The sequence below is a fragment of the Neovison vison genome, chromosome 3, assembly GCF_020171115.1.
Source record: "Neovison vison isolate M4711 chromosome 3, ASM_NN_V1, whole genome shotgun sequence".
Classification (NCBI taxonomy): Eukaryota; Metazoa; Chordata; class Mammalia; order Carnivora; family Mustelidae; genus Neogale; species Neogale vison.
In genome coordinates, this window is record NC_058093.1 from 21,080,695 (window position 1) to 21,105,243 (window position 24,549).

At 36.9% G+C, this 24,549-nt stretch overlaps 1 protein-coding gene across 3 annotated transcripts in view; it reads right to left on the reverse strand.

Moving 5' to 3' along the window:
- The window catches only part of KANSL1L (KAT8 regulatory NSL complex subunit 1 like), a 147,498-nt gene that overhangs the window by 56,384 nt on the left and 66,565 nt on the right, over positions 1-24,549 (reverse strand). For all 3 annotated transcript variants that reach the window (XM_044241509.1, XM_044241507.1, XM_044241508.1), the window contains one exon: positions 21,656-21,860. In XM_044241509.1, the coding sequence (XP_044097444.1) occupies positions 21,656-21,860 (205 nt within the window). The remainder of the gene's footprint in view (positions 1-21,655; positions 21,861-24,549) is intronic.

A 24,549-nucleotide genomic window follows, 5' to 3' on the forward strand; every position in this document is an offset into this window, starting at 1 on the left:
ATAATAGTAGCGGACTTTAACACCCTATCACTGAAATGGACATATCATCTAAGCAAAAGATCAGTAAGGTGGGGCACCTGGGTGGCTCAGTAGGTTAAAGCCTCTGCCTTCGGCTCAGGTCATGATCCCAGGGTCCTGGGATCAAGACCTACATCAAGCTCTCTGTGCAGCAGGGAGCCGTTTCTTCCTCCCTTTCTGCCTGCCTCTCTGCCTACTTGTGATCTCTGTCTGTCAAACAAATAAAATCTTAAAAAAAGAAAAAAGAGGGGGTGCCTGGGTGGCTCAGTGGGTTAAAGCCTCTGCCTTCAGCTCAGGTCATGATCCCAGGGTTCTGGGATCGAGCCCTGCATTGGGTTCTCTGCTCAGCGGGGAGCACACTTCCTCCTCTCTCTCTGCCTGCTTCTGTGCCTACTTGTGATCTCTGTCTGTAAAATAAATAAATAAAATCTTAAAAAAAAAAAAAAGGATGAACAAGGCTTTAAATGACACACTGGACCCGATGGACAATCTTCTCTAGTACACATGAACACCGTTCAGAAGAGCCCATGCTGGGTCACAAATCAGGTCTCCACTGCTGCCAAAAGACTGGGCTCATTCCTTGCATATTTTCAGATCATAATGCTTTGAAACTACAACTCAATCAAAAGTTGGAAAGAAGTCAAATACATGGTGGCTAAGGAGCATCATAGTAAAGAATGAATGAGTCAACAGGGAAATTAAAGAAGAATGTAAAAAATTCAAGGGCACAAATAAAAATAACACAACTGTTCAAAATCTTTGGGACACAGCAAAGGTGGTCCTGAGAGAAAAGTATATAGCAATACAAGCCTTTCTCAAGAAACAAGAAAGGTCTCAAGTACACAACCTAACCTTCCACCTAAGGGAACTGGAGAAAGAACAGCAAGAAAGCCTAAAGCCAGCAGGAGAAGAAAAATCATAAAGATCAGAGCAGAAGTCAATGAAATAGAAACCAAAAGAACAGTAGAACAAATCAATGAAACTAGGAGCTGGTTCTTTGAAAGAGTTAATAAGACTGATAAACACCTCACCAGGCTTATCAAAAAGAAAAGAGAAAGGACCCAATTTAATAAAATCATGAGTGAAAGAGGAGAGATCAAAAACAACACCAAAGAAATACAGACAATTATAAAAACATATTATGAGCAAGTATGCACCAGCAAATTTGATAATCTGGAAGAAATGGATGTATTCCTAGAGACATATAAACTACCAAAACTGAACCTAGAAGAAACAGAAAACCTGAACAGACCCATAACCAGTAGGGAGATTGAAGCAGTCATCAAAAATCTCCCAAGAAACAAGAGTCCAGGCCAGATGGCTTCCCAGGGGAGTTCTACCAAACATTTAAATAGTTTCTCCTGAAACTATTTCCAAAAAATAGAAACAGAAGGAAAACTTCCAAACTCATTCTATGAGGCCAACATTACCTTGATCCCAAAACCAGATAAAGACCCCATCAAAAAGAATAATTATACACCAATATCCTTGATGAACACGGATGCAAAAATTCTCACCAAAATACTAGCCAATAGGATACAACAGTACATTAAAAGGATTATTCACCATGACCAAGTGGGATTTATTCCTGGGCTGCAAGGTTGGTTCAACATCCTCAAATCAATATAATACAATACATTAATAAAAGAAAGAATAACAATCATATGACCCTCTCAATAGATGCTGAAAAAGCATTTGACAAAGTACAGCATCCTTTCTTGATCAAAACTCTTCAAAGTTTAGGGTCAGAGGATACATACTTCAGTATCATCAAAGCCATTTATGAAAAACCCACAGCAAGTACCATTCTCAATGGGGAAAATCTGAAAGCTTTTCCCCAAGGTCAGGAACACAGCAGGGATGTCCACTATCACCACTGGTATTCAACATAGTACTAGAAGTCCTAGCCTCGGCAATCAGACAACAAAAAGAAATAAAAGGCATCCGAATCGGCAAAGAAGTCCAACTCTCAATCTTTGCAGATGATAGGATACTCTATGTGGAAAACCCAAGACTCTACTCCAAAACTGCTAGAACTCATACAGCAATTCAGTAAAGTGTCAGAATATAAAATCAATGCTCAGAAATCAGTTGCATTTCTATACACCAACAGCAAGACAGAAGAAAGAGAAATTAAGGAGTCAATCCCATTTACAATTGCACCCAAAACTGTAAGATACCTAGGAATAAATCTAACCAAAGAAGCAAAGAATCTGTACTCAGAAAACTATAAAGTACCCATGAAAGAAATTGAGGAAGACACCAAGAAATAGAAAAACATTCCATGCTCATGGATTGAAAGAACAAATATTGTGAAAATGTCTATGCTACTTAAAGCCATCTATACATTTAATGCAATCCCAGTCAAAATACCATCCATTTTTTTCAAAGAAATGAAACAAATAATCCTAAAATTTATATGGAACCAGAGAAGATCCCAAATAGCCAGAGGAATGTTGAAGAAGAAAGCCAATGTTGGTGGTATCACAATTCCAGACTTCAAGCTCTATTACACAGCTGTCATCATCAAGACAGTATGGTACTGGCACAAAAACAGACACATAGATCACTGCAACAGAATACAGAGCCCATAAATGGACCCTCAACTCTATGGTCAATTAATCTTCAACAAAACAGGATAGATTATCCACTAGAAAAAAGACAGCCTCTTCAACAAATGGTGCTGGGAAAATTGGACAGTCACATGCAGAAGAATGAAACCAGATGATTTCCTTACACCACACACAAAAATAGACTCAAAATGGATGAAAGACCTCAATGTGAGACAGGAATCCCTCAAAATCCTTGAGGAGAACAAGGCAGCACCTCTTCGACCTCAGCTGTAGCAACTTCTTCCTAGAAACACTGCCAAAGGCAAGGGGAACAAGGGCAAAAATGAACTATTGGGACTTCATCAAGATCAAAAGCTTCTGCAGAGCAAAAGAAAGTCAACAAAACCAAAAGACAAATGACAGAATGGGAAAAGATATTCGCAAATGACATATCAGATAAACGGCTAGTATCCAAAATCTGTAAAGAACTTACCAAACCCAACACCCAAAGACCAAATAATGTAATCAAGAAATGGGCGGAAGACATGACCAGGCATTTCTGTAAAGAAGACATCCAGATGGCCAACAGACACATGAAAAAGTGCTCCACATCACTTGGCATCAGGGAAATACAAATCAAAACCACAATGAGATACCACCTCACACCAGTCAGTATGGCTAAAATTAACAAGTCAGGAAATGACAGATGTTGGCGAGGGTGCAGAAAAGGAGAACCCTCCTACACTGTTGGTGGGAATGCAGGCTGGTGAAGCCACTTTGGAAAACAGTACAGAGGTTCCTCAGAAAGTTGAAAATAGAGCTACCCAATGACCCAGCAATCGCACTACTGGGTCCCTAAAGATAGGAATGTAGTATTCCAAAGGGGCACGTGAACCCAAATGTTTATAGCAGCAATGTCCACAATAGCCAAACTATGGAAAGAACCTAGATATCCATCAACACATGAATTGGATAAAGAAGATGTGGTGTATATATATACAATTGAATACTATGCAGACACCAAAGGAAATGAAATCTTGTCATTTGCAACAACATGGGTGGAGAGGGCATTATGCTGAGCGAAATAAGTCAATCAGAGAAAGATAATTATCCTATGATCTCTCTGATATGAGGAATTTGAGGGGCAGGATGGGAGGTTGTGGGGGATAGAGAAAGAAAAAATGAAACAAGATTAGATCAGGAGGGAGACAAACCATAAGAGCCTCTTTATCTCACAAAACAAACAGGATTGCTGGGGGGTGGGGCGGTAGGGATAGGTGGCTGAATTAGGGACATAGGGGAGGGTATGTGCTATGATAAGTGCTGTGAAATGTGTAAGCTTGATGATTCACAGACCTGTACCCCTGGGGTAAAAAAGACATAATGTGTTAATAATAATAATAATAATAGGAGTTGAAGAAATATTTATGGACAAATAAACATTTTTTAGATTCTTAATTGAAAATGAAATTGTAATTTAAAGTAAAGTTGTGGCCACATTTACATTTAAGACTTATACTAGGGTATCATTCTGGAAAACATATTCATATCTTAATAATGCATGCCAATGCAGTTTCCTGAATCTGAAGATATTTCTACACTTTTGGTAGATCAAGCAATCTTATATCAAGCATAAAAAGGCATACATTCTCCAAGAATAAACTAAAGTGTTATAGTAACAAATAAGATTAGACAGCAAAATATGTGATCCAGCTAAAAGAATAAGAAAGTCAAAAAAAGGGGTGCCTGGGTGGCTCAGTGGGTTAAAGCCTCTGCTTTCGGCTCAGGTCATGATCCCAGGGTCCTGGGATCGAGCCCCACATAGGGCTCTTTGCTCAGTGGGGAGCCTGCTTCCTCCTCTCACTCTCTGCCGGCCTCTCTGCCTACTTGTGGTCTCTGTCAAATAAATAAATAAAATCTTTTAAAAAAAAAAAGTCAAAAAAATTAAAATAGCTTTAGAAATACATGGATTTTAACAACTGTTGCTCTGTGCCAGGATTTCATAGGAAAAAGGAGCTTTGCTGAAACTCATGGAAGAAGTAGTGTTAAGATTCAGCATTAACATTTAAAAGAAAACTACAAGGTTGTACTTCCATTTATTCAAATAGTGCTAAATATGTTTATCTTTTCATTCCTCGTGACACATCAGTTTCTGCATATAAGATGGGGTATATTAAATAAGAAATAAAGCTATTTTTCAAATAAAGCATTTATAAGTTAAAACAATGCTTTGCACATAATTTTTAAATAAATTTTAGCTATGATAATTTGACATTCTCTTAGAGATAGATATTGTGAAAAGGGCAAAATCAAGAAAAATGCATACTCATTTATGCTTTTTATTAATTTTGCCCAGCAAAGGAATCATAGCCTCTACAAACAAGAATTTTAAATAATCATTCCAATCCATGTATCTTTCTTTCTCTCATCTTTATTCTCTGGCGGAACAAGTACTTTAAGAGTTACCTGTGGAAATATGGAGGATAAAAAGGGTTCATAATGAATTCATAGAACTGGCTAAGGAAGTTTTTAGGCAGAGTATGCTCAAAGTACCAACTAGCTTCATTTAATTTTCTATGATAAATTACAGATGGAATAGAATGTGATCAAAATGGAGCTATTAAGTTTTCAAAAAGAACTTAGGGGAAAAACAGAACCAAGACCAGCTGGTTCAAAAATTAAGACTGTTTCCCATTTCTGGCCACTCCAGACAGTAAAAGGTTCACACAGTAAGAAATGATATCAACGCACAGACCAAAACGAGGGAATTGGCCAGCAAAACTGGCTTCAGGATCAAGATCTCTCAGGTAGGACCGCAAGACCTTTTGTTAAAACCTTAGAAAGGTTTGAGGCAGGTTGATAAATCCTGGCTGCAGTCCAGAATTCTATCAAAGGATTTTTAAGGTTGTATTTTTAAGTAATCTCTATACCCAACATGGGGCTCAAACTTACAACTCCGAGATCAAGAGTCACAATCTCTACCAACTGAGCCAGCCAGGTGCTCTGTGGTTTCTAAGAATCTTAAAGGAGACTTTCAATGATCTTCTCTGCTAGATGAAAGTGCTTCTAAGTATCTTAAGCATACTGTCTCCCTGCACCCTCCACACAAAGTCCTAAATTCAGAAGGATCTGTCTTGAAGATATTTGCAGATAGGACTTCTGTTCAGTGGAGTTTATTTTAATGTGATACATAAGAAATCTACAAAGTTTTAACAACTTGAACTTGGACTAAGAAAGAGTTCAAAATTAAAAGGATTGGGCCTTCAGCCTTTTTTAGTCAGGAAGTATGCTGAGAAAACTAAAACATGCAAAAAGGGGAACCTTTTAAATGGAAAAGAAAAGATGACAGAATGTAACCAAGAGCTCAGAGAGCAGGCATAACAGCTACAAAAACCACTTCCAGAGAAACAGACCCACATCAACAAATCTGTAACATGGGCCTCTGTATTTCAGAACTGCTATATTCCTCCCATTTTCCCATCTGAGCAGTGTCTATTCTGATTATCCCTATCTCACTGTTATGTTGGGTACGTGTAAAGGAAGTAATTTAATTACATTAGTTTACAAATCAGCCTTTCAATCCAGAGGGACTATATTTGAGGATCTATACCTAAAGAAGCAAATGTGAGGGACCTATACCTTAAAAGTCTCATTTCACGGGTGCCTGGCAGACTCAGTCAGTAAGGAATGTGACTCTTGATCTTGGGATCATGAGTTCAAGCCCAACATTAGGGTAGAGTTTACTTTTTTAAAATTTTTAAATAAAATTTTTTTTAAAAAAGTATTTTTTCAGATCCTGGGCATGATTTAATATGATAAAATTCAAGACGTTAAGCCTGAATTTTTGTCCCTTCCTTAATGAAGTAATGGGATGAGACACAAGGGACTTCAGGGAAGCGATTAAGTATTTTTTACGTATGAGAGGTCAATAAATGGGAACCAGAGAATGGATTGTGGTAGTAAACCTCCAGTGATGGCTTCCAATGAACCACGTCTCCCTCCCAATATTCTTGCACTTAAATAGTTGTTTCCATATTAAATCCCATACTGATTTGCTTTACCCAATAAATTGAACAGAAAATTTCATATTAGTTTAAGGCCTAAGTCTTAAGGAGAACTGGCAGCTTTCATATTTGCATTTTTGAATGCCTGGGTCACAATATAAAACTACCCTGCTAAAGAAACCATGTGAAAAGACCACATGAAAAGGCCTGAGACTACATAAAGAGAAAAAGAAGTCAAGGTCACTAGCCCATTCAAGCCTCCAAATGACTCCAACCCCAGATACGATATTATTGCAACTATATGAGATCTTAGGTAAAACTGAAAGAACAACAACTCAGACAATTGACATGAAAGATAATTGTTTTAAACAACTCAAATTTGTGATTTTTTAAAACTTTTTTAAAGATCTTATTTATTTATTTGACAGAGATCACAAGTAGGCAGAGAGACAGGCAGAGAGAGAAGGGGAAGCAGGCTCCCTGCTGAGCAGAAAGCCCGATGTGGGGCTCGATCCCAGGACTCCGGGATCATGACCTGAGCTGAAGGCAGAGGCTTTAACCCACTGAGCCACCCAGGCGCCCCACGATGGTTTATTATATACTACAGTAGATGATGAAAAGAAAAAGAATGGGGTAACTCTGAATGTGTAGCACGAGCCACATGCCTACTTCTATGGTGAAGAAAATATATAACATGATAAATTTTTACATACGTATATATCTGGTAACCACCACCATCACCACCTTGATTGAGATAGGAAGCAGTTCCAACAACCTAGAAACCTTGGTTACATCCTTTGCTGATCAACAGCACCCCCCAACTAAAGTTACCGCAAATCCTTATTTGTATAAATAAAAGTTTTGTCTGTATTTATCATAGACTATGTACTCTTTCCTTTCACTCAACATAATGTCTAGGAAATATATCTATATTTTTGTATCAGTCCATCCTTTTTATTGGTATATGTATATATATATATACCATAATTTTCCTGTTGATGGACATTTTTTGAGATTTTATTTGAGTGAGAGAGAGAGAGAATGCATAAATGGGGAGGGCAAAGAGAGAGGGTGAAGCAGACTTGATCCTAGGACCCTGGGATCACGACCCGAGCCAGGCAGATGCTTTCACTGACTGAGCCACCCAGGTGTCCTAAGTGATGGACAGTTAGACTGCTTTCTATTTGGGGCTACAGTGAATAAAGAACCTGTTATACCACTCTCATACAAGTCTTTTTGTGTACATATGTATTCATTTCTCCTGGAAAGTTCCTAAAAGTGGAATTTCTAGATTAGAAGAGTAGATGCATATTGTGATATCTTATTGTAATTTTAATTGCATTTCCTTGATGAGTAATGATTTTAAGCACATTTTCATAGGGTTATTGGCCATACTATCTTCTTTTATGAAAGAGTTGTTGAAATTTTATGCCTATTATTTTTTTATTTAGAAGAAGTTCTTGTGGTAATATATACATAGAATTTATTATTTGAATTATTTTAAAGTATGTAACTATTTTTAATTGGGCTATTTGTCTTTTTCTTGTTTTTTAGCCATTTAAAGTGTATATGTATATATCCAAGAAACAAAATCTTTCTTGGATGTATCCACTGCAACCATCTTTCTCCAGTGTATATTCTGACTTTATTAATGCTGCCTTTAATGTAAATACGTTAATAATTTTAACAAAGCCCAAGTTAACAATTATTTCTTTAAGTGTTTTGTTTTGATTTGTTTTTTGTTTGTTTTTTTTTTTTAAGAATGACTATCGCAGGGCACGTGGGTGGCTCAGTTGGTTAAGCAATTAACTCTAGATCTTGGCGGAGGTCATGATCTCAGAGTCATGGGATTGAGCCCTGCCTGCAACAGGCTCAGTACTCAGTGGGGAGTCTGCTTGAGATTATCCCTCTCCCTTTTTCCCTCCATCATGCTCTAAAATAAATAAAATCTTTAAAAAAAGATATATGACTATCCCCAGAATATGAAGGTATTCTCCTACGTTTTCTTCTAGGTTTATTGTTTCCCTTTCATATTCAGGTCTATGATTCACCTTCTATTTTTGTGAATGTCAGTATGTGTTTGCAGCTGAGTAGTTAGCTCTCTCAGTCCATTTCCTGCCTGTAAACTTTTGGGTATCTAACAACTTTCATTTCATCCAGTCTCTGCTCCTTTTAGTCTATTTCTGTCAATATAAAATTCTCAAAAGCCTTGTGGGTCTCTCCTATATATCAAGAGGATCCCTGTCATTAGACAAGAGGGTTCCCCCCAAGGAATAATAATAATAATTGATAACCCCATTATTTTTTGACTTCTACTAAGATGATTGATTGGATCTCTCATCACATGCCTAACCTCTCTGGCAAAAACTTGTCTAGACAAACCCCTGGATTCTCTCCAGAGGATGCTATATGATTTTTGTTTGGTTTTGGCAACAGGATGAAAATTTTCCAAATTATCAAGTTCTGTTTGCTTTTTAGTTAACAAGTACTTCCCCAATTTATCTATTTCCTCTAATATTTTATTATAAAGAGCAAAGAGAAACTACACTATAAATTCCAAACTTTGCTTGATAATTTCCTCAGCTAAATATCTATGAGTTCAACGTTTACAAGTTTTATTTTCCATTCAATAGTAGAATATTTTCAGACAAGTTTTCTAGAACCTTATAACAAGGATCATCTTTCTTCCAGTTTCTAATATTTCCTTCTAAAATCTTATCAAAGGTACCTTTAATGCTCACATCTCTAGTAACATTCTGTTCATGACAATGTATGTATTCTCTAACATGAGAGCACCTTTGCCTTCCATCCACTTCATTTCTTTTTGAACTCTCAACAGAATCTAGGCTCACCTCAAAATTCTTTCAGCCTCTATACATTACATAATTCCAAAATCATGTTCACAGTTTTATCATTTATTACAGCAGGACCCCAACTTCTGGTAACAAATTCTGTTATTAGTTTCCTAGGGTTGTCATAAAAAAATTGCCACAAACTGGGTGGCTCAAACCACAAAAGTTTATTTCTCATTGTTTTGGAGGCCAGAGGTCCAAAACTCAGATGTTGGCAGGGCTGAACTTCCTATAAAGGCTCTGTGGCAGAATTGTTCCTTGACCCTTTCAGCTTTTGGTGGCTCCTGGTGTTCCATGGCTGTTTTAACATAATTCCAGTCTCTGCCTCCATCCCCACATAGCCTTCTTCTCTGTGTCTCTATGCCTCTAATTTCTCTATTTCCTTCACAGGCTCACAGGCTTATCTTAAATCCAAAATTATCTTATCTCAAGATCTTTAACTCAATTCCATCTACAATGACCTTATTTCCAAATAAGGTCAATGTATTAGTTTGCTAGGTGTGCCATCACAAAGTACCACAACCATGTGGTTTAAACAACAGACTTACTTTTCATATTCCTGGAGGCTAGAATTCAGATCAAGGTGTCAGTAAAATTGGTTTCTTCTGAGGACTAAAAGGAAGAATCTGTCCCACATCTCTCCTCTTGGGGCTGTTTTTTTGCTGCCAATCTTTGACATTCTTTGGTTAACTGAAGAGTAATTCTGATCTCAATCTTCACCTCCACATGATGTTCACACTGTGTACATGCATCTACTCCTGACTTTTCCTTTTTATGAGGACATCAGTCATACTGGATTAGGGCCCATCTTAATCTCCTCATCTTAACTAATAACATCTGCAACAACCCTATTTACAAATAAGCTCACATTCTGAAATACCAGAGGTTGGCACATACTAGGGGTTATGTTATTTCAACCTATGAATTCTGATGGACATGATTCAATCTGTAACAGTCACATTCATAATAGCAGGAGTTAGGGCATGGAAATATCTTTTGTGGGAGAGACAGAATTATGCCCATTACATTTTTTTCCCCCACTGAAGATTTCATTCTATTCTCTTTTCACTTACATGGTACGGTTTCTGATGAGAACTCAACTGTGATTCATATACTTATTCCTCTATAGATAAGATTTTTTTTTCTGATTTTTTTTTCAGATTTTCTGTCTTTGTTTTTTTGCAGTTTGAATTTGTTATGCCTAGGTATTTCATTTTCTTTTTTTTTTTTTTTTTTTTTTTTTTTATCCTGCTTAATGTTCTTCTGCTTGAGTGTTCTGGATGTGCAGTTTAGAGCTTTAGACAATTCTAATGTATTATTACATCAAATATTTTTTCTACTCCATTCTTCTACTCTTCCTGGTATTCCAATTACACATGAGAGACCTTCTGAAATACCCTCTAATTCTTAGATTCATTGTTGTTTTTTCATTCATTTTTCTCTTTGGATTTCAGTTTGTGAAGTTTCTATTTGCCTTACCCAAGCTTGTTGATTCATTCCTCAGTCATATCTAGTCTACAGATGAGGTTATGAAAGGTACACTTCATTTAGGTTACAGTGTTTTTGATTTCTAGCATTTACTTTTGATTCTTAAAAGTTTACATCTCTCAAGAGGTCCAAGATGGCAGAGGAGTAGGAGAACTTGGGTTTTTTCTGGTCCCAGGAATTCAGCTTGATAGCTGTTAAAACATTCTGAACACCTGCAAACTCAATCACAAATCTAAGAAAAGAACAGCTGCAACTACAAATAGAGACAACTTCTGTAAGGTAGGAGGTGCAGAGAAATAAATCCGAGGCAATAGATCAGAAGATAAATCACACAAGAAGGTGCTCAGGTGGCAAAGCAGGGTAGAATCCTCTGTAGGACAGTGTATCACAGGATTCTCAGGGTAACAGAAAGACTGGGGTCGAAGAGTGGCAGAGCTCTCAGTCATTGAAACAGGGAAACTGGTTTCAATCAATGAGCCCAAGAGTAGGCTCTCATTTTGGGGATGCCATATACTGTGAAACACAGCATGGTCCAGCAACTGCTCTCCGATCAGGGGCCCAGTAAGCAGCAGAGCCCCCGTGAGACAACCCCACCATGTCTGGGAGAAGTAATGCCAATGAAAGCCACAGGAGTCTTCAGGGTTTGGAGAATTCAAAATGGGATTGTAGGCCTGAGAGAGAAATACTTGGTCATAGGCTCGGTGACCATGGAGGGTGGAAAAGGAGCAGGGAGACAGGAGTGACTCAATGCTTTTCCCTGAGGGTATACTGAGAAGTGGGGCCCCAAGCTTTCAATGCCTGGGTTGGAGACTGGGAGGCCGCCATTTTCATTCTCACCCTCTAAAGCAGTGCAGAAGACCTTCAGGGAACAAAAGCCACAAAGAGCAATCTGGTGCAGATTACTTAACCTGGACCCCTGGCATACGCAGGGCAATTCAACCTCAGAAAAAGATGCCTGAGAATCAACGCAACAGGCTTCTCCCCCAAAGTGATCAGCAAGAACATCTAGCTAAGACGGAATTTACTGATCACACAGAACTGCAAAACTCCAGCACTAAAAGAAAATAGTATATAAAATTCATGTTTTTTTCCCCATGAGTCCTTAGTCTTTAACTTTTTTTTCTCTTTCCTTCTTCAAGAAGTTTAATCAACTTTTTAAAATCTTTTTAATTTTCATTTTTACACTTACATTCTATCCTATCATTATATTTAATTTTACTTTTGTATATACATAAAATTTTCTGTCTTTACAATTTTGGAATGCAGTTTCTTCTAATAAACAGACCAAAATACACCCAAAATCTCGTGTATTGCTCTGTTCTATTCACCTGATTACATTCCTTTTTTTTTCCCCCCTGGCTTCAAGTCTCTTCTAATTTGTTTACTGTCTATTTCTCTGCAGTCATAGTTGCCATTTTAATCTTTTCTCCTCTCATTCATCTATTCTTCTCTGGACAGAATGACAAGACAGAAAACCTCATTTCAAAAAAGAGAAAAATAAGTGGTACTGACTGCCAGGGACCTAATCAGTATGGACATAAGTAAGATGTAGGAACTAGAATTCAAAATAACAATTATAAAGATACTAGCTGGGCTTAAAAAAAAAAAAAAAAAAAAGCATAGCGAACACTACAGAAGCCCCTTCTGGAGAAATAAAAGAACTAAAATCTAATCAAGTCAAAATAAAAAAGGCTATTAATGAGATTCAATAAAAAATGGAGGCTCTAAGAGCTAGGATAAATAAGGCAGAAGAGAGAATTAGTGATACAGAAGACAAAATGATGGATAATAAAGAAGCTCAGAAAAAGAGAGATAAACAACTACTGGATCATTAAGTGAGAATAAATTGACTCTATAAAGCAAAATAATATTGGAATCATTGGGATCCTAGAAGAAAAGGAAAGAGAGAGAGGCAGAAGGTATACTGGAGCAAATTAGAGCAGAGACCTTCCCTAAACTGGGGAAGGAAACAGACAATCAAGTCTAGGAGGATTTTGAAAGAATCCCCCTAAAATCAATAAAAATAAGTCAACAACTCAACACTTCAGTGAAAATTGCAAATCTCAGAGACAAAAAAGATCCAGAAAGCAGCTCAGAAAAAGAGGCCCATAACCTACAAGGGTAGAAACATTACACTGGCAGACAGCCTATCTACAGAGATCTGGCATGCCAGAAAAGATTGCATAATATATTCAGGGTGCTAAGTAGGAAAAATATGCAGCCAAGAATATTTTATCCAGCAAGGATGTTATTCAAAATAGGAGGAGAGATGAAACCTTTCAGGAAAAACAGAAATTAAAAGAATATGTGATCACTAAACCAGTCATGTGGGAAATATTAAAGAGGATCCATTAAGCAAAGAGAGAGCCCAAAAGTCACATACCAGAAAGGAACAGAGACAAAATACAGAAACAGTGACTTTACAGGTAATATAGTGGCACTAAACTGATACCTTTCAAAGTTACCCTGAATGTAAATGGGCTAAATGCTCCAGTCAAAAGACACAGGGTATCAGAATGGATAAAAACAAGCAAGAAACATCGATATACTGTCTGAGAGACTCATTTTAGACCTAAAGACATCTCCAAATTGGAAGTGAGGGGGTGGAAAAAAATTTATCATGCTAATGGACCTCAAGAGAAAGCTGGGGTGGCAATCCTTATGTCAAACAAATTAGATTTTTAAATCAAAGACTGTAATAAGAGATACAGAAGGATACTATATCATAATTAAAAGGTCTATCTAGCAATATCTAATAATTGTATATATTTATGTCCCTAACATGGGAGCAGCCAAATATATAAGTCACATAATAACAAAATTAAAGAAACATGTTGTTAATAATAGAATTATAGTAGGGGACTTTAACACCCCTCTTACTGCAATGAACAGATCATCTAAGCAGAAAATCAAAAAGGAAACAAGGGCTATGAATGACACACTGGATCAGATGTACTTCACAGATACAGTCAGAGCACTCCACCCCAAAACAACAGAATACACATTTTTTTGAGTACACATGGAACTTTCTCCAGAGTAGAACACACACTGGGTCACAAATCAGGTCTCAAAATATTGGGATCATTCCCTGCATCAATGCTTTGAAACTGGAACTCAATCACAAGAAGAAAGTTGGAAAGAATTCAAATACATGGAGGTTAAAGAGCATCCTACTAAAGAATGAGTGGGTCATCCAGGAAATTAAAGAATGTCATGGAAATAAATGAAAATAAAAACACAACTGTTCAAAACCTTTACGATGCAATAAATGTGGTCCTAAGAGGGAAATGTATACAATACAAGTGTTTCTCAAGTAACAAGAAAGGTCTTAAATACACAACCTAACCTTATACATAAAGGAGCTGGAGAAAAAACAGCAAAGAAAGCCTAAACCCAGCAGGAGAAGAGAATTAATAAAAATTAGAGCAGAAATCAATTAAATAGGAACCAAAAGAATAGTAGAACAGATCAATCAAACTGTGAACTCATTCTCTGAAAGAATTAATAAGATGATAAATCCCTGACCAGACTTACCAAAAAGAAAGAAGGACCCAAATAAATAAAATCACATATTTGAAAGAGGAGAAATCACCACCAACATCAAAGAGAGACAATGATAAGAACATATTATGAGCAACTATATGCCAACAAATTAGGCAATCTGGAAGAAATGGATGCATTCCTAGAGACCTATAAACTACCAAAACTAAGACAGGAAGAAATAGAAAACCTGAACAGATCCATAACCAGCAAGGAAACTGAAGCAGGAATCCAAAAAACAAAACAAAACAAACAAAAAAAACCCTCCCAACAAACAAGAGTCCGGACCAGAGGACTTCCCAGGGGAATTCTACCAAATATTTAAAGAGGAATTAATACCTATTCTTCTAAAGCTGTGTCAAAAAACAAAAATGAAAGGAAAACTTCCAAACTCCTTCTATGAGGCCAGCCTACCTTGATCCCAAAATCAGACAAAGACCATGACAAAAAGAATTACAGACCATATTCCTGATGAATGTGTATGCAAAAATTCTCACCAAGATACTAACCAATAGGATCCAACAGTACATTAAAAGGATTATTCACCATGACCAAGTGGGATTTATTCCTAGGCTGCAAGGGTGCTTCATCATCTGCAAAGTAATCCATGTGATACACTATGTAAATAAAAGAAAGGACAAGAACCACCTGAATCTCAATAGATGCAGAAAAAACATCTGACAAAGTACAGCATCCTTTCTTGAGTAAAACTCTTCACAATGTAGGGATAGAGGGAATATTCCTCAATTTCATAAAGGTCATATACAAAAAGCCCACAGTGAATATCATTCTCAGTGGAGGAAAACTTGAGAGCTTTCCCCCTAAAGTCAGAAACACGGCAGGGACGTCCACTATCACCACTATGATTCAACATAGTACCAGAAGTCCTCATATCAGCAACCAGACAACAAAAAAGAAGTAAAAGGCATCCAAATCAGCAAAGAAGTCAAATTCTCACTCTTCACAGATGATGTGATATTCTATGTGTAAACCCGAAAAGACTCCACCCCAAAATTTCTAGAACTCATACAGCAATTCAGCAACGTGGCAGGATATAAAATCATAATGCACAGTAATCAGCTGCATTTCTATATACTAACAATGCAATAGAAGGAGAAATCAAGAAGTCGATACCATTTATAACTGTACTCCAAACCAGAAGATACCTAGGAATAAACCTAGCCAAAAAGGCAAAGAATCTGTGCTCAGAAAACTACAGAACACCCATGAAAGAAATAAAGGAAGACATAAAGAAATGGAAAAACGCTTCACACTCATGGACTAGAAGAACAAATACTGTGTCAAAATGTCTCTGCTACCTAGAGCAATCTATACATTCAATGCAATCCCTATCAAAATACCATCAACTTTTTTCACAGAGCTGGAACAGATAATCCTTAAATTTGTGTGGAACCAGAAAAGACCCCGAATAGCCAAAGGAATGTTGAAAATGAAAAACAAACCTGGTGGCAACACAATGCCAGACTTCAAGGTATATTACAAAGCTGTAATCATCAAGACAGTATGGTACTGGCACAAAAAAGAGAGACACAGAGATCAACAGAACAGAACAGAGAACCCAGAAATGGACCCTCAACTCTATGGTGAACTAATCTTCAACAAAGCAGGAACGAACAGCCAATGGAAAAAGGCAGTCTCGTCAATGAATGGTGTTGGAATAATTGGACAGTCACATGCAGACAAATATAATGATCCAAAGGGGCATCTGTACCCCAATGTTTATAGCAGCAGTGTTCACAAAAGCCAAACTATGGAAAGAGTCCAGATGGTCATTAAGAGATGAAGGGATAAAGAAGATATGGCATATACACACACACACAGACACACTGTACTACAACTCAGCCATCAAAAAAATGACATCTTGCCATTTGCATTGATGTAGATGGAAATAGAGGTTATTATGCTAAGTGAAATAAGTCAGTCAGAGAAAGACAATTATCATATGCTCTCACTCATATGTGCAATTTAAGAAACAAAATAGAGGATCATGGGAAGAGAGGGAAAAATAAAACAAGATGAAATCACAGATAGAGACAAACGATCAAAGTCTCTTAATTATAGGAAACAGACTGAAAGTTGCTGGACAGGAGAGAGGTGGGGGGATGGGATAACTAGGGGACAGATTTTATGGAGGGCACGTGGTGTGATGAGCACTGGGTATTATAGAAGACTGATCACTGACCTCTACATCTGAAAGTGATAAACATTATCTGTTAACTGAATTTTTAAAAAGTTTACATCTCTTTGCTTGTAGTACCTATACATGTTTTCTACTGAATCCATTAAAGACTTCAATGTATTAATCACAGTTCTTTAAGAGAATTTCAACATCTTTGTCCTATGTAAGCCTGGTTCCGATAGTTTCCTTGTCTCTTCACAGTTCCTAGCATACTTTGTAATTTTTTGTTAAAGCTTTATGTGATGTATCTGGTAACAGGATCTGAGGTAAACAGAACTTTAAAAAAAATTAATCTCTACACCAAATGTGAAACTTGAACTCACAACTAGAAACCAAGAGTCCCAAGTTCCACCAACTAAGCCAGCAGGCACCCTGAGGTAAACAATTTTATCGTGAGGCACTATGTTAATCTGGCTAAGAGCGGGCTATGTGTAATATCCGCCATAGTTGTAAATGCCAGAGGACTCAAAATTCCTCTAGTGACTTTGTTTTTGTCTCCCCTGTTGACTTTTAACTTCCTTAATTACTCCTCCTCAGAGACAGTCTATGCTTTGCAGCTGTAACCTACTGTTACAGTACCAGAGTCTTGCCGGTGTGGAGGTTAAGTGGGGGGAAAGGAACCATATACCAAGGATGCCTGGCTGATACAGTCAGTAGTGACTCTGACTCTTGATCTCAGGGTCGTGAGCTCACGCTCCACATTTGGCACGGAACCTATGAAAGAGAAAATCAAGAGGAAGGGGAAGGGGAAGAGGAAGGAGAAGTGGAAGGGGAAGAAGGAAGGAAGGAAGGAAGGAAGGGAGGGAAGGAGGAGAAGCATGCCTCCTACAGTAGCATAATCTACTATAATCTTATGATCAAATTTTAGTCATTTAGTGGGTCTGTGACTTTAAAAAATGTTTATTACTTTCCACCGCACTGCCTGTTAGGTGAGACAGAATGAAAGCCTACAGAGGACAGCCGTGGAAAAAATGCTTTTCTCCCAGGTAAGCTATAACTTTACTGAAGTCTTTTCCCTAGAAGAAAAAGCTGTATTCAATTTCTGGCCTCATTTCATAAAAGTTATCCCTTCCCCTTCTACGTCACAGCCACTGAGGATGTCACTGTGAGAACCTAATGGTTTTACCTAGAGGCAAAGTCCATGAATGTGTGGAGGGACCTCTAAAACTATAGTCCCTAGGAGTTTTTCACTCTCAAACTAGTCTAATCCATACTCAGCCTCCAGTAATTCATCAAAAGCACCAGTTAGATGTTCCTACCAACTAATGTATGGTTGCTGTGGCTTCTGCTCCAGGTAAGCACATCTTGGCTGTAGCTCTCTGGAGTTACTTTCCTCTCCATAATTCAGGGTAGCAGTTTGTACTGTAGCCTCATTTCTTTGATGGGTCCATGAAAAGCACTGATTTTCAGTTTGTTCACTTTTTCTTATTGTAAGGCTAGAAATGATGACTTCCAGGCTCTTTATGTGTTGGGAGTTGTAACCAGACGTCTTGCTAAATTCTTTACCAGTATGATGATTTTTTCCCTGCAATTCCCACATACACTTATTGCCATGAGAGTGGTGATCAGCTAATTACTAGATGCTACATTGCAGCATAACTCCAACTTCTCCATTGCCTTTATAGAAGCTTTTCTCAGCCAGTATTCTGCTACAGAATTAAGTGTTATAGAAAATAAATTATTTTCTCAATTCTACCAAGGATGCTACATAACTAGTACCATGGTACATGCATAGGAATTAATTTATTACATAAAATGGATGCCTTAAAGGCACTTGGGTAGCACAGTCAGTTAAGCATCTGACTCTTTGTTTCAGGTCAGATTGTGATCTCAGGGTCATGAGATCAAGCCCTGTGCCAGGCTCTGCACTCAGCCCACAGTTTGCTTAAGACTCTTTCTTTCTCTCCCTCTACCCCTCCCCACCCCTGCACTCTCCTTCCTCTCTCTAAAATAATGAATCTTTAAAAAATAAATAAATAAAATAGATGCCTTAGCCACTTTACCTCATAATGTTTCAATGTATACTTCCTAAAATAAGGATATTTTCTTATATAATGGCAAAACAGTTATCACATTTAAGAAACTGAACAATACTTTTATATAATCTACCACCAAAGGCATAGTTTTCTCAATTGTCCCCAAATCCCCTCTCCCCGCAAAAGAATTCTGATCTGGATCAAATATTCATTTAATTGCCATGTATCTTTTTAAAGTCTCTTTTAGTCTTTCTCAGTCATTCTTTACTTTCATGACACTGACTTTTTCTTTTTAAACAATACAGGCCACTTTTCACGGTTTCTTAATAACGTGTTGCTGGCTTTGGCTTTGTCTGATATTTCCTTATAATTAAATTCAGGCCACGTGTCCCTGGCCAAAATACTGCATACTGAAGCTGTATCCTTCTTCTCACGACCTAATGAAGACCTAGTCTTCATCATCTACTGATGATTCTTTCCCCGTCAGTCTTTACAATGATCACTGCAATAATTCTGCAGTTGTGCTCAATCCATACTTACTAATCAGCATTCTACCATATGGGAAAGTTCTCCCTTTCTCCTTTCTATCTATCAATCAATTTGACTGTCAGCAGTACGGATGCATGATTTCCTATTTTTTCAATGGCTCATTACTGTCCTTAGTTATTTGGATGTTCAAAATAGCCCTAAATTTGGCCAATGGTAGCATCTTCAAACTAGCTTCTCAATTCTTTTGACATGCCCCCATCTTTTCTTTTTTTTTTTTTTTTTTTCGATAACACTTCCTTGCTTTCTGTTAACACTGAGATATTCCAAGCTCATCTTATACCCTCTCTTCCCCACATCTGGAGATCACTCATTTCTCCAAAGACCTCTGTTTCCTTTCAGCTGGGAATGGTATTAGAAATCAAGAATGAGTGCCATTATGTACTCACTGCTATGAGGGTAGTATGAATCTAGACTGGTCATATCAAGTATGGTAGCCATTATCCGTATGTAGCTATTTAAATCAAAATTAATAAAACAGAATTTTAGTCCCTCAGTTGCACTAGCCACATTTCATGTGCTAAATAGCTACATGTATTTTGTTACTGCCATATTAGACAGCACAGTTATTTATGGAACATTTCCAACATTACGAGAAAATTCTATTAGACATTACTTACTGTTATAGACCTTTTCACAAAGTGAATTTCACAAAGTGAACTTTTAAGTTCTCACTCTCCATTACCTTTTAAATATCTTCCTGTGTCCACTACATTCTTTCATACATCAAAAAATTACTTACTGAGCATACACTATTGGGACAGTTACTGTTCAAAGCTCTGTAGGTTCAGAAATACACAGTCCCTATTCTCTAAGAATTTACAATGTAATGAGAAAACAGAAAAATAAATGATTATACTAAAATAATGGCTTATTTTTATAACAAGGTGCTATAATAATATCCTATAATGAGGATGTCAAGGAAGGCTTCCCGAGAGAAAGGACATTTATTAAGTTTAGAAAGGTAAATAACTGGCAACTGAATACCCTCGCAATTTGGAGGGTAAGTTGGAGTGGGACACCTGTTCTTCCACCATTTTTTTCATCTCTATTCCTATTTACTTAAAATTCTTTCTCTAACTCTCCCATAACCTTTCAAAAGTCTGTTTATCTTTCAAAACCCTTATTTGAGGATGCACTTCTTAATACCTCTAACCAGATAGGCCCCTTCCCATACCCCCAAATATACTGTCTTAATGGATTTCAAAAACAAAAAAGATTTGGTTTATTTTTGTCATTATCAATACAACGGGTAAGAACATGGTGTTTGGAATCAGACATTTTGCTTACTAGGCTGTGTGACCTTGGGCAAGTTACTTAATCTCTCTGCTTCTCAATTTCTGCATCTAAAGAGGAATTAACAACATCTCACAGTTACATTTTGAGGTAATAACAAAATAATGTACTGAAAATGCTTAGCTCAATGAGTGGAATATGATAAAGTATATGGTCTCCTAGTAACAATAATCTCACACTCTTTTCTTCCTTTGTTTGATGAATAAAAGCCAATCTTTACAATCTCAGAGAATATATTTCAGTAACATCTAACAAATCCCCTAAATTACTCAAGCAAATTCCTTCCAGTCAGACTATTATGGCATACCCATACGTTCAACATTTTCAATAAGCAATTCGATGTAAAATTATGAAATTACAAACTCGATTTCAAAAAATATTATTTATCTAGTTCTTATAGCATATTTAAATAAAAATCATTAAACAAAATATGACTTTGTATGTAAAAACTTTAAATAAAAATATTTTCCCATTAAGAAACTTTCCTTAAAAGCACATCATATAACAAAAACTAAAGGTAACTCATCTTGACTTTTATCACAGTTTGAGGTATTCGAAAGATATACATTTAACATTCTGCTAACAAATGAAAAATATGCTTTTTTAAATGCATGTTTTTGTTTTGTTTTCTTTCCAGCGTAACAGAATTCATTGTTAAAATGCACGTTTGTAATGAAGTACATTTTAATTGTAAAAAGTATCAGCATGGATATATAAAATTGCATTGCTTATATTCCAGACAAAGGAAAAGACATGCTCTCCAGGATTAACAAATACTAAACCTAAAAAGGAGAGTGATGCCATTTCCTACAAAATAACTGGCAGCTATGAAGATTTTAACTTTTTTTTTTTACTAAGCAAAAGACAAATATGTAGTACACTTGTGTTTTCCTTATTACCCTTACTAGTAAAATTTTAAACCACCATGATATGTAATTTTCCTCCAAATTAGTTTAAGCATAAAAGGTATTTTTAAAAAATGGAGATGTGAGAATTTACACTGCCATGCTAAAAAATTTATTAAATTCCACTTATTATTGTCAATGGCTATGTCTTATAAACTATATATTTAAAGGTTTCTAGATGTAATATTCTAAACAATCATGTATAATCCGTATCCTCTTGTATGTGAAATACATTGATGACAGAATCTTTGTTCACATTTTCCCATAGGCAGCCTTACCTGCGGAGTCCAATAAAAAGTAGGGCTCAATCGGTAGAGTTTTCGTTTGTGGAAACTCTGAAGTGGCCTTGTTCGAGCAGCTGTACTCATGATAGTCAAGGACGGAGATTTCAATCTTGTCCTGTCTTTTCTCCTTTTCTTATTGTGCTTCTGGTTAAGTAACCAGCTACTGGAGGAAGAGAGCTCATCTAAATTCTCTGAAGCACTGAAATGCCATGAAATAATTGGGGAGTAGAGAGAATAAAACAAAACAAACAAACAAACAAAAAAGACAAAGAAAACTAAATGTAAATTGCCTTGATCTATTATGACAGAAGAGTATTAATTTTAGCCAATTTTGTGGTAACAATTGGCAGAAGAATGGGTATTAACGGGGATTTATATATTCAAGTTGTAAAAATAATTTCTACTTCTATTTCCTCCTGTAAAACAAATTCCCATAGGTCAGAAATGCTCATATGAGTTCACTGGTACGATGTACATGTTCACTGTAAATCAATAATTCATGCCTGTTGTTCGGTGCTGCAACTATTTACATCATATTCTTTTTGCATATGGGTGAAACTACGTAAGATTATAGGTTTACAAAAGGCTAAAATCCCATACTGTATCATTAGTTGCTCTGAAATAAATACTACATACCATTTCAGTAAATTCTGAAACAAAGATACAATCCTACTGTGTTTTAGAAATTTTTTAAAAGTTCTGATGATATAGAAGCCACAACTATAAAATAGTGAAATAGATTACACACGCTATGTACAAAAATAAGCACATTAATGTCATCAACATTCTTCATATTAATTTTTAAACATATTTAAATATTTTTTAAAAATCAGAATATCAGAAGGAAGTTAATGCTCAGTGCCACATAAATTTCATTTCATTTATACCTGTATACTATGTATAAAATAATTAAGTTTTTCAGGCACTACATACAATGTACCGATTTCCAACCTTATTTATATAAACAGAAACTAGTCAATTTACTATTTTAATATCAACAAGTGAATCTGCCATATGTTGTATTGCTAATAAACATACATTCTAAGTAAGTTATTTAACTTAAGTAGAATTGGTGTTTAATAGTAAATATAAGATCTGGTTTTTCTATAGCAGCATCATTAGTTTCAAATCACATTTATGACTGCTATAAAATATTCTCCTAGCTTATGGATAAAGAAAGTAACTTAAGAGTGCTTTATAGTAATAAGAAATCAGAAATAAAGGCACCTGAATGACTTTTGTTGGTAACACCAAAGAGAATTAAATACGGAATTTGGGGACTATAATACACCCAACAAGTACTTGAGTATGTACTACTGGCCATACCAGTATAGGGGAAAAGAGGTGATAATAACTATTTCATTTTTAAATCTGAACGTTATATTTTTTTAAAGATTTTATTTATTTATGAACGTTATATTTTTTAAGACTTTATTATTTCAGAGAGAGAGAGCACAAGCTGGGGGGCTCAAGCAGAGGGAGAAGGAGAAGCAGGCTCCCCACTGTGCAGGGAGTCAGACTTGGCTGGATCCCAGGACCCTGGGATCATGACCTGAGTCAAAGGCAGATACTTAACTGACTGAACCACCCAGGCGCCCTAAAATCTTAACTTTAGTCTTCAGAGAACCCTACTCAAAAGAGTCTTAAGTCCCAGTTAGTAAGCATTTTAAAGATCTAAGAAAGGTTTAATACAACACTATTCTCAAATTAACAGGTCCAATCTCAAGTCCTAGACATTATTTTCTGTAATAAGTGTATCAGTGCTAAGTAACAGTCTGCTCTTGAGAAACAGCCAGGGAGTTGGGCTATCATGTCAAGCATGAGCAGAAGGCACAGATGATAGTATCAAATGAGGCACTGGGTAGGGTAGGTGGTTAGCAGAGAAGTCAGGTCAGGTAGAAGATAGTTTTCAGAAGGTGGTTGATATAAGAAGTCAAGTCAGGATGCTAGAATCCAAGAAGATAGGAGTAGATCCAGTAGAAAAAGAGGTTCTTCTGGCAAGTTAGAAACATCTTTAGGCAAGAGACATTGCTTCCATAGCGTCTAGAGAAAATGAAGAGCTTTTTTCATTCCAGGAGTTAACTCTGAAGCACAGTTTAACTCTGCCCTCTGTAATTCTTTAGCTGTTAATGAGACCTTATTCCCCTCCCCACAGAAGAGTTAGCCCTAAAGAAAACGAGCCACCATCTTTTTACTGACTGACAGGACACGGCTTTTGAATCGGCTAGAGGCTTATAGGTTGGGTTAAAGGTAAAAAGAAAATGTGCCATTTATTCACTGAATGTTGTATTTTCAAGTTTCTTTTTTTTTTTTTTTTAAGATTTTATTTATTTGACAGAGAGACAAAGCGAGAGAAGGAACATAAGCAGGTGGAGTGGGAAATGGAGAAGCAGGCTTCCAGCTGAGTGGGGAGCTCGATGTGGGGCTCAATCCCAGGACCCTGGAATCATGACCTGACCCGAAGGCAGACGCTTAATGCCTGAGCCACCCAGGCACCCCATGATTTGGCTTTAAAATGAATTAAATAATTGAGGAGAGGAGAACAGTGAAAATTGGTTGACATCTTTCTCCATTTCCACAATCACTCCCCTAATTCAAGCTCTTTTTGTCCAGGAATACTCCAAGAGCCTCTAACTGGTCTCCCTCTTCCACACTTTCCCCCGTTCATTTCCTTCTATTATCAATCTTTTGGGAAAACAAATATTACCTTTTCATTCCCTTTCCTCCCATCCCTATACTGTTTGCTATCTCTCAAAGCCTTCCCATTACTCTGGAGAAAAAGACTTCAAGTTTAAAAGGCCCTGACTGGCCTGGCACCCGCCCTCAGTCTCCTGACTATCTTGCATCGCAGTCCTCCCTGCTCCCTGTTCTAGCCACACCGCCTCCTT